General features: G+C 37.0%; 1 protein-coding gene across 3 annotated transcripts in view; it reads left to right on the top strand.

The window, feature by feature from the left end:
* The first annotated feature begins 6 nt into the window (after positions 1–6).
* The window catches only part of PHF10 (PHD finger protein 10), a 20,350-nt gene continuing 4,607 nt past the window's right edge, over positions 7–15,749 (top strand). The window contains exons 1-9 of one of the 3 annotated variants that reach the window (XM_014950775.1): positions 7–79; positions 2,617–2,723; positions 3,261–3,391; positions 4,174–4,257; positions 5,664–5,797; positions 5,908–6,057; positions 7,443–7,552; positions 10,024–10,177; positions 12,651–12,806. In XM_014950775.1, coding sequence (XP_014806261.1) covers positions 11–79; positions 2,617–2,723; positions 3,261–3,391; positions 4,174–4,257; positions 5,664–5,797; positions 5,908–6,057; positions 7,443–7,552; positions 10,024–10,177; positions 12,651–12,806 — 1,095 coding nt within the window. In that variant the 5' untranslated portion in view covers positions 7–10. The remainder of the gene's footprint in view (positions 80–2,616; positions 2,724–3,260; positions 3,392–4,173; positions 4,258–5,663; positions 5,798–5,907; positions 6,058–7,442; positions 7,553–10,023; positions 10,178–12,650; positions 12,807–15,749) is intronic. The other 2 variants (XM_014950776.1, XM_014950777.1) reach the window with 2 other exon arrangements.

Genomic DNA, 15,749 nt, shown 5'->3' on the forward strand with positions numbered 1-15,749 from the left:
CGCGGCGGTCATGGCGGCCGTCCTGTCCCCGCGCCTCTGCGACAGCGACCCGGCTACGCCCGGCGCCCAGTCCTTGAAGGTGAGAGCAAGGCGGCGGCCGCGGGGCTCAGCGCGGCGGCCTGGGGCGGGCGGCGCAACAAGCCGCCTCGGCGGGGGGCCTTGCCCCCCTCCTGCCCCTATCCCGGGCTCGCCTCACGCCTCCCCGGGGAGCCGGGCGGTGGCGAGCGGCCTCCCACGCCCCGCGCCGAACTTCGGGTGGAGGTCCGGGGGCTAGGGGCGGGGTGGAGGCCCGGCTGGGTGCCCGGGGAGCGTTCGCCTTCCTAAAAGTCCTTCGGCGCCTGGGCGGGAGCGGGGCGGAGGCTGGTTCCGTGGGGCCCGGCAAAGTTTGGGTCGAAGTCGCGGGGTCTTCTGCCTGGGCCCTGCCGAGTCGCACCCGCGCCGCCTGTGGCACCGCCTGTGGCACCGCCGCCTCCTCGCTCGGGTGCGTGTTGGCAGTTAGTTTTTGAAAGGCGTCTCGGTAATTCGGGCTTACATAATAAAGGATGGCTGCGTAGGTTTTACAGTTGGTAGACATACCAGGAATTTGTAATGTAGCCGTATTTTGAGAGGACTAACCGGCTTTTTACATCAACAGACTTTTTCAAGGGAAGGAGGGGCTTTTTTTTTGGCAAGGTTTGACTTTCCATGTAAAGAAGGCCACAAGATTGGCTCTAATTATTATTTTCACTGCAGTAGCAGTGGGTGAACTACAGCGTGTCTTAGATGGCAGCGCAAAGGTTTTCACTTTTTCTGCCAAGTCCTCTGCAACAAACTGACTTTGTGGCACCTTCTCCTAACTGTCAGGTTGAGATCTATTTTTTAAAACTGTTTTGAAGTCTCTTCATAGCTGTGATATAGCGAAGCATGTCTTTGGCCCTGTTCATGTTTTTGTCGAGGTTTGAAGTGCATTAATGTTCCATGTGGGAAGTAGGAATGAACTACTGATGAGACATAGCTGTGTCACAAAATGTTCTCACCTGATACTGTTTTGGTTGAGGACTGCTACTTGGTTTGTCTAACCAAGTTTGTATAGGGTATTGTCAGCAATACTAGGAAATAGTATTACTAGTAATACTAGTGGAGGTGCTGCTTGCCCAATTCTTGAAGTATAGCTGTGTTAAAAAAGCACAGTTTCATTAAATTTGCTTTTCAGTTTTTGTTATGGTATGAAAGATATTCTTGCTACTCCACAAGAAAGAAAAAAAATTGTAAAGAATTGTGAAAAATATAAAATAAACCAAAAATGCAGGAAACAAATGTATTTTCCTGTGGCCTGTCTTGATTATAGTACTATGAATTGTTACATAACAAAAGTAATGTATTTTCATTTGCTGGAATCTTTTTTTAATGGTATGTCAACTAACATGATACATAAAACATACTAGAACGAAAGACATTTGCTAAAGTATGCCTAGTAATTGTACCTGTCATTATTTAATAAGTAAAGATAATTGGGCCTGATGCAATTATTTATGACAGGTTAATTCTTCTTTCTTAAACTTTTCATAAAAGTTATGAAACACGATTCTTTCATACTACTCTACAGTTTCAAATACTTAAAGAGCTATTTTGTTCTTGGTTCTACTAGTGTTGACAATAGTCAGTTTACCTGAACACCTCTGCCTTCTGTTTCTCATTTATAAACATGCAAGGGTGATCATGAAATGCTTCTGGAGTTGTTCATGATGTAGGTAGGAGTTGTATAGCCTATTGGACAACAAATAAAGCAGTGAAAAATGCAAGAAGACCAGTTGAATCATTGGTCTGCTAGACTTTATGGAACTCTTCGTTTTGTTGTGGTTTTGGTTTGTTTTGTTTTTCTCCTCTTCACCCTTTATTCCCTTTCTTCATATAGAACTCATTAAATCTGAATAGTGACATCTCTAAGTTAACTTCAGAATGTTCCATTATAATAGCTTTGTTCTGTGCTGTGAATCTATTGCGATACAACTTCAGGTTTTTTCTTTTTTTTTTTTTCCCCCACAAAAGACAAGCTTTTGCTACTTGCTGTAATCATATCTTTTTATGAAGTGTATACCATTCCTTTTATTTTAACTGTATGTCCTGTCTGTAAACTTCTGTGTAACTTTTGGAAATATATCCCTTGATTTTATAAGCATCAGCTCTCAGCAAGGGCCTGATGTTTTTGCTCTGCCCTTGCTGTTGCTTTTGAGAGCTAGCCTGATTCAGGAATTAGTCTTGTCCCTGACTGTCACCAGTGAGGGTGGTTTGCTGTGTCTACAGCTGTCTGACTGTGCTGATGCCATAGGTAGTTTACATCAAGAACGATGAACTTGTGGTCAGAGCCGCAGCTCTGCTATTCAGTGCTTCACCTACACGCAACAGGTGAGAAACTATCCAGTTCTGTGCCGCTATGTGTCGTGCACCTACTTTATAGCAAATAATAATTTGCTACGTAAACTGTCCTATGAGTTGTTTATAAAGAGTGTTATTAAGTTGCTCCGTAGTTCCAGTATATTTAAACTATGGATTGCCTTGCAATATTTTTTGACATTTTACATTATCTGCTGAATAGTCTGTAATTTTTTTTCATATTTATCTTCATTTTCATTTCAGGATGACACAGAAGAAAATTCCAATGATGGCAGCCAGCCATCCAAAAGACGCCGTATGGGCTCAGGGGACAGTTCTCGGAGCTGTGAAACTTCTAGTCAAGACCTTGGGTAATACCAGCTTTCCATTGTTAGTCTTATAATATTGTTCAATGTGCTGAAGTATTAACCCTTCTTTCTCTGCTTGTGTATTTTTCATATACGTTTCCGAATTGAGGCAATGTCCTATGAGTAGCTAGCTGTCTTTTTCTCCCAGCATATTTTAAGACATTTTATTTTAAAATGACATGCTGTATTTAATTTATAATCATAAGCATAGCTTACATGTTTTAAAAACAGATCCTATTTTTTGAATGGATGTTAACACTGTAGTACCTGCTTTGCCTGGTGTCCTGTCTGCTATCATGAATATCCCTTTGTGTTCTGTCACTCAGCATGTTGATGAATGCTGGTTTGGAGAAATTTATGTGAAGTGGGGTGTAACAAAGTAAATTTGAAATGGGTTAACAGGATGCAGTGTTCTAAAGTAGTTGTCCAACTTCATAATGTTGTTCATTGACATATAAATAGGAATTATTGAATTTCTGGAAATGCAAGTATCCTTCTTAAGGAGTTTTTGATTTGTTCTAACATTATTCTTATACTTAGATACAGCTATTTTCCTGCTGAAAACTTGATAGAATACAAGTGGCCACCAGATGAAACAGGAGAATACTATATGCTTCAGGAGCAAGTCAGTGAATATTTGGGTGTGACCTCCTTTAAAAGAAAATATCCAGGTATTTATTTTTAAAGTTTTTCTTCTAAAAATCTTTGTCTTCCTACAGTTTGGATGTAATCCGAGTCTCTGACTATAGCATGAGCCAACTGATTAAGAAAAGATCTTAGCAAAAGCAGACCTGAATTATGTATGTTGTACTTTTTATTTCTGTTACTGACATATTGAGAATGTATCCTATCATTTTCAAAGTAATTTAAGACTTACTGAAAAATCTGTAAACAAGTCTGATTTGAAGATTAGATTAGCAAGTACCTTTTGAAAACTGACCTCAGTTTTATTTGTAAGTATTTTGTCAGTGATTTCTTACTATATAGCTGTATCTCTATATCCCGTTTCCTGAATTGTGGCAACATTTCTACACTGTGGAAGAATTTAAAAAAATTAATTGGGGAGGTTCTAGGATTTGAGCCTTTATTATTCAGAATTGTCAAATCTGGTTCTTCTGTCATGGAATTTATTTTTAAAAGGCATATTAAAAGAAAAAAAAAAAAAGGATGTACCTTCAGTGCTTGATAGTGTTTTCTGCATCCAAACACGTCTGTTTTTTTCAGTATTTCTGTAAATCATAACTACAGGCAAGTTACTCAGAAAAATTGACGATGTTCCTACAGTGTATATTAAATTTGAAATCAATTTATACAGTTACCAGGTTTGTAGGAATAGCAGTGTAATACAGACTCACTGCCTGGAAAGAAAATTGTCACAATACTTTGATACTGTTTGTGGGGGAGTTTGAGTAACTGCACGCATTTTTATTGCTGTTTTTTGTTTTCTTTGGAGATCTAGAAAGACGAGATCTATCTCACAAGGAGAAACTCTACCTCAGAGAACTAAATGTTATCACAGAAACTCAGTGCACGCTAGGTAAGAAAACAAATTGTTAGATTCCTTGTTACAGTGTTAAAAATATGACACACTGAAAATGTGATTCAGTCTGCTAGAGAAGAATTGCATCACTGTCAACTGAAAATATAAATTCTGATATGTGAACTGGTTTATTATTAATTTGTGTAAATTGGCCATGAGGTATCGGTATTCCAGATTTATTACAAAAAAATCAATTTTGGATCTATTCTAATTACTCAGCAAAATCCCTTTTATGTTGTAAATTAACTTTTTAAACCTCTTTCTCCTTCTGCAAAAGAGAACACCCTAATTTTTCAAACTAAAAAATACATCAGTCTTGTTTTGCTGAGTTAGTTGGAACTCGGCAAACATTAGTATATCTTACATGGGTTAGCATATATGGGCTTAGAAGTGTGTGCATTAAGAACTTTAATATACTTGAAATGGAATGGTGTCATTGATGTGGGTTATACTGAAAGAGTTTGAAGTATTTTTTTCTTCCTCTGCTAATACATGTGACTTGAAGCATGTTAGAGATTAAATGATGCCTGCCATTTTATTTTTTTTCCTGTTTATTGTGGGCTTGTGCAAATGTAACGTCATTTTATATACTAACAGTCTTTGGTATACCACCTTCTTTCTTATCTGCCAGCTCTCTTGGTTTTTTACTTTTTATTTTTGAACTTAAATATGTGGGAGAGAACAGTATCTAATTTTTATCAATAACAGCAAAACACTATATTCTGCCTCATATCCAGTAGTGGTGTATGCTGAGTTAACTGTCCCTTCTTTTTAAGTTTATACTTATAATCAGTTGTAGTAACATAGGTCAACCTCCATTCTATTGTCAGTGTTTGGGAATTAGTTGTGTTGAAACCTTCAGAGGAGGAGTTCTGCATTGTAGCTGCAAACTGAGGCATTCTGGCTTCTGAACTTCAAATGCTTTAATTGGGAGTCAGCAGTCTGTGTGCAGTTTGCTCTTCTGAATTGCCCTCGCAGTGATTCTTCCTTGATTTGTATAGAGAAGTTACGTAAAACTCATAATTTCATTTAAAGTTCTGCAAGTTAATGAAATTAACACTTCACCAATATTGGAAACTGAAACTAACAGTTTGCCAGGTCCCACTTAGAAAAAAGGTTCTGCCTCACAGGGGAATTTAGTTGGTTAGTAGGTGGCTGAGTCAATGTCAAGGGATCTGTAGCTGTAAGCAAGAGAAAAAAATGAGCCTTGTTTCCTTGGATAGAAGCAAACTCCTAATCAGCCTTGAAAGCTGAACAGCACAGGCTCACTCTTGCTTGAGAGAGAAGCATCGTGCACAGTGGGTTGTTGTCTTTAGCTGCTCAAAAACTTGATCGTTGTGGGATATAAATAACCTACAGTTAGTTTTGCCAGATAGCATCATTATTGCTTTTATCTATTTTAGGTCTAACAGCTTTGCGTAGTGATGAAGTAATTGATCTTATGATTAAAGAATACCCTGCCAAACATGCTGAGTATTCTGTTATACTGCAAGAGAAAGAACGTCAGCGAATAACAGATCATTATAAAGAGTACTCTGTAAGTAGTGTACAAGTGAACCAGATCTGTAACGTGGGAAGTATAAGAAAAGGCTGTTCTCAAACTGATAGTGAAATGTATATGAATTAATAAAACTGTTTTTATTCCAGCAAATGCAGCAGCAGAACACACAGAAAGTAGAAGCCAGTAAAGTTCCCGAATATATTAAAAAAGCTGCCAGGAAAGCTGCAGAATTCAACAGCAATTTAAACCGAGAGCGGATGGAAGAAAGAAGAGCCTATTTTGATTTACAGACGCATGTAGGCAGATTTAAATTTCTTATCAATATCAATAGGTAACTCCTTGCTTGTTTTAGCAAAGTTGGTTTTGGTACCGTTTTAACTATATTATCAAGAGGTTTGATTAGTCTTGTTTCAGTCATGTAGGGACTTAGACAGTTTTGCTGTTAAATGGGAAATACTGCTAAAAATAATCATCTCAAATATATTGAATGCAAAATTAGTTTTTTTTAGATTGAGAATACTTGTCTCAGGAAGCTTTAAAAACGTTTGTGTTGCTTTTTTGTCATGCCTTTGATCTGCTGGTAGTAGCATAAAACTAAGAGAAAAGTCTAGGTTACTAAGAAGCCTCTGTTGCTATTGTATCCAGTCATATAAATGGCTAATTCTTTTAATACTGCTAAAAATAATAATCTCAAATATATTGAATGCAAAATTAGGTTTTTTTAGATTGAGAATACTTGTCTCGGGAAGCTTTAAATGTCATGTGTTTGATCTGCTGGTAATAGCATAAAACTAAGAGAAAAGTTTAGGATAGTAAGAAGCCTCTGTTGCTGTTGTATCCAGTCATATAAATGGCTAATTCTTTTTTGGAACACCTCCAAAATTTTGCCTGAAAGGTATCTAGGGTAAAAAGGTAAATTATTTTTCTGCTAAAAGAGTTCTGCCTGTCAGTGTTATGCCCTTGTTTTTGTTAGGTGTTATATTATTTTTGTATTAGATATATATTTCATGCTTCTGTGCCTGATTTAAAAGAAATTAATTTGGCTGGCATTTTGAAGCAGGACTGTTCTGCTTGCTTAAAGACAGCAAAGCAAAAATTTTCTCTATGCAAATTATTACATGGCAGTCCGTTATGGAAAATTTTAATTTTTCTGGTATTGACCCATGTTAGAAACAAGATAGTAGAAAATTAGTTTTTATTTCTATCTAAGGGAAAGAAGGCTTCTGTGTAAGTTCCTTTCCATATATTTGTATTATTAATGGATTTTTTTATAGTACAGCCTGGTTTCAGAATTTGATGGACACATGTTCTTGCTACCCTCTACCAATATAGACCAAAAATTATAATTCAAGCTAAAGATGCCAGTTACAAAGTTAATGTCTACTGCTTCCATTGTTAGATTTTAATTTGTAAATTATTTTACATAATACACTGTTAGATGCAGTCTTACCTAGTATTCATTCTGTTCACTAGATACTTAGTGATTGGACTTAATCCATAACACGGTTTTGTGAGAGGGATCTCTTACCATTTTAATGAATTGGATTTCCCATGGGAGAACTCAGGTAGCTGTTCCAACTCGATAAAACTGGCTAGTTAATATTTGGGGGGTGTAGATGGTGAGGAAGGCTCAGAAGTTTGTATGTGAAACAAAAACGTTGTTTTGTATTAAACAATACAGATTATCCAGGTGCCTCAAGGAAAATACAAAATCTTACCTACAGAGAGAACAAAGGTTAGTCCTTATCCAGTGGCTCTCATACCCGGCCAGTTCCAGGAGTACTACAAAAGGTATTTTAAAAGCATCTCTGTTGCACTGATCTATTTTCTCTACATCTAGCAGAAGATTTTTTTATAGTGGATTTTTTTATAGCCTGGTTTCAGAATTTGATGGACACATGTTCTTGCTACCCTCTACCAATATAGGATTTTTTTATAGTACAGCCTGGTTTCAGAATTTGATGGACACATGTTCTTGCTACCCTCTACCAATATAGACCAAAAATTATAATTCAAGCTAAAGATGCCAGTTACAAAGTTAATGTCTACTGCTTCCATTGTTAGATTTTAATTTGTAAATTATTTTACATAATACACTGTTAGATGCAGTCTTACCTAGTATTCATTCTGTTCACTAGATACTTAGTGATTGGACTTAATCCATAACACGGTTTTGTGAGAGGGATCTCTTACCATTTTAATGAATTGGATTTCCCATGGGAGAACTCAGGTAGCTGTTCCAACTCGATAAAACTGGCTAGTTAATATTTGGGGGGTGTAGATGGTGAGGAAGGCTCAGAAGTTTGTATGTGAAACAAAAACGTTGTTTTGTATTAAACAATACAGATTATCCAGGTGCCTCAAGGAAAATACAAAATCTTACCTACAGAGAGAACAAAGGTTAGTCCTTATCCAGTGGCTCTCATACCCGGCCAGTTCCAGGAGTACTACAAAAGGTATTTTAAAAGCATCCTAACTGCCAACTCTGTTGCACTGATCTACTTTCTCTACATCTAGCAGACAGAGAACATTTATTGGACTTAATCCATAACACGGTTTTGTGAGAGGGATCTCTTACCATTTTAATGAATTGGATTTCCCATGGGAGAACTCAGGTAGCTGTTCCAACTCGATAAAACTGGCTAGTTAATATTTGGGGGGTGTAGATGGTGAGGAAGGCTCAGAAGTTTGTATGTGAAACAAAAACGTTGTTTTGTATTAAACAATACAGATTATCCAGGTGCCTCAAGGAAAATACAAAATCTTACCTACAGAGAGAACAAAGGTTAGTCCTTATCCAGTGGCTCTCATACCCGGCCAGTTCCAGGAGTACTACAAAAGGTATTTTAAAAGCATCCTAACTGCCAACTCTGTTGCACTGATCTACTTTCTCTACATCTAGCAGACAGAGAACATTTCAGTGTATTTACTGTAAAGTTTTGAATTCATTTTATGTTTGAGACACTTGCTAGTCTAATAGATGCATAGCGTGACAGCTTTTGTCAACAAAACGTCACTGACTGCAAGAGTACTGTCTCTGCTGGTCTGTTGCAGTGCCTGAGATTTGGCCTGCTCAGATATTTACTGTGGTAAAAGGAGACCTTGATTTCATTCCTGCCCATCTCATGTTCATTTATCATCTGCCTCTGCATGTGGGCTAAGGTTAATGTTGCTATGTTGAAATGCTGACTCGTGATCACGTTTTCCGTGTGACAGCCTTACTGTCCTTTTTTAAAATTTTTAGAAAGTTTTTAATTTAGCAAAAAAAAAAAATTACCTGGTGGCATGTTCCCATTTGACAAATACAACTGATTTGAAAATTATTGCCTAAGTCTTACCATCCGTACAACAGAGATGGTACTCATCCTATACATGGCACCATTTTCTTTAGAGAAGTGCTTTATTTGCATATGCCTTGCTCATTGCAGTGTGTGTGCTTACAGCTCACCCTAAATTTGTATGCTACAGGATATTCTTGAAAGATTTCTGTTTTATTAATTTAATTGAATTAAAAATACTAGATATCTTGCTTATTTTGCACTTAGAGGCTGCAAGTGGAACTACTTATCCTTCTTAATGAAGGACACAACCTTTCAAAATATGCATCAGAATAATATCTTGCTCCTTACAATGCTTGTCCTTAATACCAAAGGACTTTCACTTTTTTCTTAGTATTTAAGGTTAAAAAAAAAAAAAAAAACAAAAAAGGGTGGATTACACATATTAAGCTGTATTAAGTGGTTATAAACAATGTGATTAGATCTTCACATTTTTCTGAAATTATATTTTTATAAGCATTTTTTGTTCTCCTTCAATAATCAGGGAACTCAGGCATATAGCTATATTCTTTACTTTGCTTTGGACCTTTGCTGTTTGTGTGCCCTGGGTTAGAATTGTTATGGACGGGGCATATAAAAATAAAGTATATAGTTGATGTGCATAATAATGTGGAATGGTTAAAGCTTTTTAGGGGTTCCATGGCCTCTTACGATTATGTAGGTTTGGAACATTGCAGATAGACTCTTACTATGTTCCACGAGTATCTGCTATACAGAGAAGACAAGTACTAGATGGTATTACATTTGGAAGGAGAAATTAATACCTTTTCTATGTTGTCAGAACTGAATGTTTTTATGTGCCTTCCTGAATAAAGGGAGGTTTTCTTACTCTTTCTCACAGAAGTCCTTGTATGCTGTGTGACTTAATATTTGTGCCTAAAGTACACATTGATTAATGTAATTTTATTTATTTATTTATTTTAGATACTCTCCAGATGAACTGCGTTACTTGCCATTAAACACGGCTCTTTACGAACCTCCTTTGGATCCGGAGCTGCCTGCGTTAGACAGTGATGGAGACTCAGATGATGCAGAGGAAGGGCGAGGTGATGAAAAACGGAAAACCAAAGGCAATTCGGTGAGACAAATTGAAAATATTCTTTAACAAAGAAGTCCTTTACCTTCACTTTTGTTAGTTTCAGTAGTTTCTTAGTAGAATCTCTAACATTTGCAAAATGAAGGAGAATCTTAAATTAAAAGAGTACTTCCTTTTTTAGTACTCTTCTTTATTTTTTAACATTGCTCTTCACTTTCTGTTTGATCAATTTTTAGAGTAAATCAAACAAATGCTTGACATTTCAGGCCCTTTCTTCCTTTTGTAAAAAGAAATCTTCATTGTGCTGTTTTACCAAAGGGGAAGTTGCTGCCGTTTCTGAGGGGAGTGAACGCTAGTTCAGGTCTCAGCTTATTTGGCTATTTAAGTGTTGCAGAATCTGTCACTTAAGCAAAGATATTGACAGCCTGATGATAACTTTTTGTGGTGTAAAAGCAGGGAGTACTCAATACAGAAACAGTTACTTTACTCCAATTTAAAGAGGAGGTAAAAAGCACTGGGTTTTTTGCATTGCAGTACATCTTTAAAAAGATGTTTATGTTATCTCTATTTACGCAAATGCAAAATTAACTGTTATTGAAAGTTAAGGGAAACTATCACATACCTACCTGGATAATGTTTAAGTGCTTAAGAGCAGCTGAGCTTCAGATGAGCTGAGCACAAATGAACCATTGCTATATTGGTGTAGTTAGTATGTTGGTGACAACCACTTTCCAGAAGTTTAACCCTAATTTTTAGAGAAATAGAATGTAAAATCACAGGTGCATTTAACAGTTTCTAGTTCAATTGACAAATGTGTTAGATGGTGGGTATATGTAATGCTAAATTTTGCCGTATAAACATTTATTTTGTTTGAATATTCATAAAATAACTGAGGAAGAAAGGAAGGGATCAGCTTGTATGCTAACAAGGGAGAGAGACATAGCTGTTAATACTCCCTTTCTGCGTGTGCTTTTTTGGAGAAAAAGAAACCATATAAATTCGGCAGGCTAAATGTCAATTCAGAATTTTGGTTTAATCATATTCCAGCTTTTTTACAGTTGATCTTTAACAGTTTCTTCCCAGTTCCCTTTTCTGATGATTTCCATTCCCCTTGATGGTAAAGTGAACCGAGCAGACTATCCTTTAATTTTTCACAGAAGTTCAGAAGTCTCTTTTTTTGTGGCAGAATGCAGAAGGGAAAATGTCCTTGTGTTGGAAAAGTGTAGGGAAAATTTGAAATGAGACTCCTGTGAAGTGGGTTTGGCTATGGGAGCAGAGTTTTTTTGCTAGTCCCTGGGGCATATTGTTCAGGGAAAAATATCTGTTGAACACAGAAATGGGCAGTTGTCAGGCCTCTTTTCCTGAGTTTTGGGCTACTTACCATTCATCAGATCTCCCTGGTGAGTCCTACAATATGCTTCCCGCTTTTTCCTTTTTCACCCTCCCCATTGTTGGAGTCAGGTAGCAATTTTTCTCTTCTATAGTGTTTTAATGGACTGTCCTGAATAACCCTTCTCCTAAAATAATGGTGAAACATACCATTTCTTCCATATATTTTGTTCCCGTATATTTTGTTTTGCTTTTGTGTTACACTCCTCCCTTTGCCCTGTGTCTGTTTTGTCTGTTATGATTTTAGGCTGTGGGGCATAGGCTGATTACTATTAGGTTTCTACAGAGTGCCTTTTACTGTAGGGCACCATTGTTATTTGGCCTTTTGGGTTTTATTATAATACATGTGATTAATCATATTGCTTTCTTCTGGAGCTTTTTGGAGGCCTCTATTAACACTTTTCTAAGAAGATTCTTGTGCTGCTGCTCTTAATTATGCTTACATTGATCTCTCACCCTCTTTGAACCTCTTCCCCTCTTTCTTGCCTCCCCATTCCTCAAAAGAAAATGCTTTAATTGCAGCATAAATTCTGTTGTTTGGTTCTATATTAAATACTGAAGTGTATTTTGCCTTTGATGGCATTCTGCTGCAATCCAAATGAAATATTTAGGTTGCTCCTGGTGAAAATAGTAGATGAAGGTGGCATAAAAAACTTTCATATGTTTAATTCAAGGCAGTGCTATTTGGCAATACACTTTAAATGCATGGCAAGGGCACTTTTAACTTTTTGCTGGCCCTTTACTTTGTAAACAACATCTTGCATATAGTGGATTTCTTGCTGACTTTTAAAGAAAACGGTTCAAAGAATTACACTGTTGTGCTCCCCACTCTGGTATCAAGACCAACTGGAAAACATGACTGCTATTGCTGATGCCAGTCTCTTAGCTTGAGAAATAATAGCTAATAAAGATTATGAGCAAAGATGTTCTAGATTGTGATGTACCCCATGCTTTTGTAGAAGGAGAGATGTATCCTCCTCTAGGAGGAGGCATAGGAGGCATAGGCTCTAGGAGGCATAGGAAAGACTTGTCTGCATCCTCCTCTCAGTTGGCTCTAGGAGGCATAGGAAAGACTTGTCTGTCTATCCGAAAAATAAAAAATATAGCTATGGTATTTTTATTATAGGACAATTCGTCTGGCAATGTATCTGAAGGTGATTGCGCCACAGACAACCAGGAGGATTCTTTTCAGGGAAGACAAAAAACAAGAGACAAAAGTGCTACTCCAAGAAAAGATGGTTCCAAACGTTCTGTATTATCCAAATCAGTTCCTGGGTACAAGGTAGAAGAAAAAAGCCCCTGACTGAACTTCTTTACTGACCAGCCTCTCCCTGAAATACTTGTTATTTCAATAATATGGAACTTCTGCTTGCTGTTCTTCACTAGCTGCTCTCCTGTTGTGCGCTCCATCTGTTTGCTTCCTTACTTCCTTTTTGCTTTTATTTCATGTGGGCCTTTCCTTTACCCTGGCTGTACGGTGGCCTCTGTTTCTGTGAACTTCTCAGATTCCCAGGCAGTAATACCAGAAAAATCCATTGTGGGTTTATCACTGGAACTCTACATCATTCTGCCTGTTTTAACATGGCAGTCAGAATTGCTTGCCAGTTCAAAATTATCATTCAGTATCCACTGGTTTTTTTTCTACTGTATAGTATGGTAGCATACCAAGAGATCAGTGCTGTAAAGTGCAGCTATGTGGCTGAACATACCGTTATGACGTTCAATTTAAATACAGTCTTTCATCCTGAGATGTTACGTTGTATAGGATGGAAGGCAAGAAGCTTACTACAGTTGTATAGGCAACACTACATAACCACTTTGACAGTATATGGAAAATAGCTTTTTATGTAGTTCATACTATGTAGAAATGTTCATGGGCGATATGCTTTTATCCACGTTAAAAACTTGGTGAGGATGTTAAAACATTTCAGCTGTCAAGCAGCAATTGCCAAACCTAAGACTCAAATCATCAGTATTACTATATAATAATTTCAAAAATTAAGATAAAAATACTTTTCAGAAAAAATGGGAATTAACCCACATTATTTATGTGTTATTCTGCATACGAAGAGAGGATCTGAATGTGATATAACACTTTTAAGGCACATTATTGCCTAGTCCTGTTCCACTGTAAAGAATGAAGAGTTTCCATTGACTTGTGTGGGAGCAGGAATAGACCCATAAAGAGGGAAAACACTACATTAAGACAGGGTTTAGCATTTAGCAATCAGGAATGCTTGTTAAGAGAGGTTATGGAAAAAGGAACTTTTTTGTGAGTGACAAGATAGTACATATTGAGAAACTGTCTTGGCAAAAGTGAGCTGTTGATGGCTTGCATTCGATATTCATAAATACTTACTATCGGTATTTACCAAGATAACAGTAAATAAACTGTTACTTACCTTAAGAAGCTAATTTCTGGCAAGAATTGGACAGCTTTGATAAATTTTCTCTGCATACAATATCCGTACAAGTTCATAACAGATAGCAAGCTCCAGTTGCGTTTTCTCTTTTCAGGAACATACTAAGAAATATGCAAACTATGGAGATTTAGACTGTGGTACCATATGTATATTTTTTATATGTAACTTTGCAAATTGTTGTAGACACAGAATGCATACCAATATTCCCATGAACATGAAATCCAAAGGTGGGGCTTGAAATTTCTTTTTAGCTTTGTTAAACTTGACATTAGAGATTGTGTGCCACTGGTTTACAGCAGTTTCACTTAGCTGTGAAATGCCCGAGTGTTTGATTAGTTCAATCTATTTAATGGCCTTATAAATGTATAGGGAGAGAACTGATGGAGCAGAACTTTCTGCAAAGTTCTGAACTTGTAATTGTAGAAGAGCAATGGTAGCGTACAGCATTGCATTAGGGATTCCCGGAGCAATTACTTGTTGGTTCAAAATCCCCAATTGTGTTAGTGAGAAGGTGTTAGTGTAAACTGAGAGTGCTGCATCTTTGCAATGTCTATACACCCTGCCTGCATCTGCCCTCAGGCTGCTGATAAATCAAGGTGGCCATGTTGTGCCGGGAGGGCGAGAGGATTGGCTTTCTTGTTCTTGGGAACGTTTAAATGCTTTCAGGAAACCAAATTACACGAGCTGTTTTAACTGGTAAGACAGAAAGATTCTTGTTTGTTAGTCTATAAAAACACCAGATAACAATATACCGTATGTGCCTAAATGTTAAGGCACTTTGAGCTGAAGCTTAACTGATTTAAAATATTGTCCCTGTGAATTCTAAACCTTTATAATACTTTTGTTCTGTATTGTTCTCTAATATTTGACTATTTTTGTAGGACAGTAATCTTTTGGTTACATGTAGTTAAAATTGAAGGATGATTGCGATGGCATCAACATGCAAATGTATAGTTATAGCCACACGACAAGTATTAGAGGATTCACACATTTCCACTGAGTTATTTTTGAGTAAAAAAAAAAAAAAGTATTTTATATGGAGCCATTTTTATTGTCAGTTCTTTAACAAAGAACAATTAGCATGTGTTTTACATTTTGTCATGTTACAAGTAGTAAGTCTTTTTTGCTGCAGGACTGGCTACTACAATTGCACACACAGGGTACTGTTAAAAGTACAAGAGTTCTTTTGCACATAAAACTGAAATATATTGAGAAACTATATTTTACAACATTTCTGTTTTGGGTCACTGTATATGAAAATGGAACACTTTGCATTCAGAATAGGATCTTATAAAAAGGGTGTAGTTGGAATGCATACTTTGAGCCCTGCAGCACAGCAGCATGGAAGTGAAAACTTACAGAGCAGGCAGTCATCATTTTGACCCTGCATTCATTTTCTATCCCTTCCTCATCCCAATAGGATGAATATTAAAGGACTCTCACATTTCCACTGAGTTATTTTTGAGTAAAAAAAATAATGTATTTATATGGAGCCATCCCAATAGGATAAGGACACAGAAAGCAAAATTTACTCTAATCAGATGGGATATTATGACTTCCCATTTGGATTTCATAGACCTTTTTCATAGTATTTCTAAAAGCCATTTATGGTGGTAGAACTTGAACTGTTTTGAAATGTGAATAGTCTTGCCTTTTTTTTTTTTTTTTTCATTTTTTGGAAAATACTTCCTTACTTTTGGAACAAAATGGAGCGTACGCTCCCTTTGGCTTGCTTCCAGGGTTCGGTTCTGGTTGAAGGGCCCAGGGAAATATGGTTGCAGTCTCACAAATATTGACACAAA

The sequence above is a fragment of the Calidris pugnax genome, unplaced genomic scaffold, assembly GCF_001431845.1.
Source record: "Calidris pugnax isolate Ruff unplaced genomic scaffold, ASM143184v1 scaffold24, whole genome shotgun sequence".
Classification (NCBI taxonomy): Eukaryota; Metazoa; Chordata; class Aves; order Charadriiformes; family Scolopacidae; genus Calidris; species Calidris pugnax.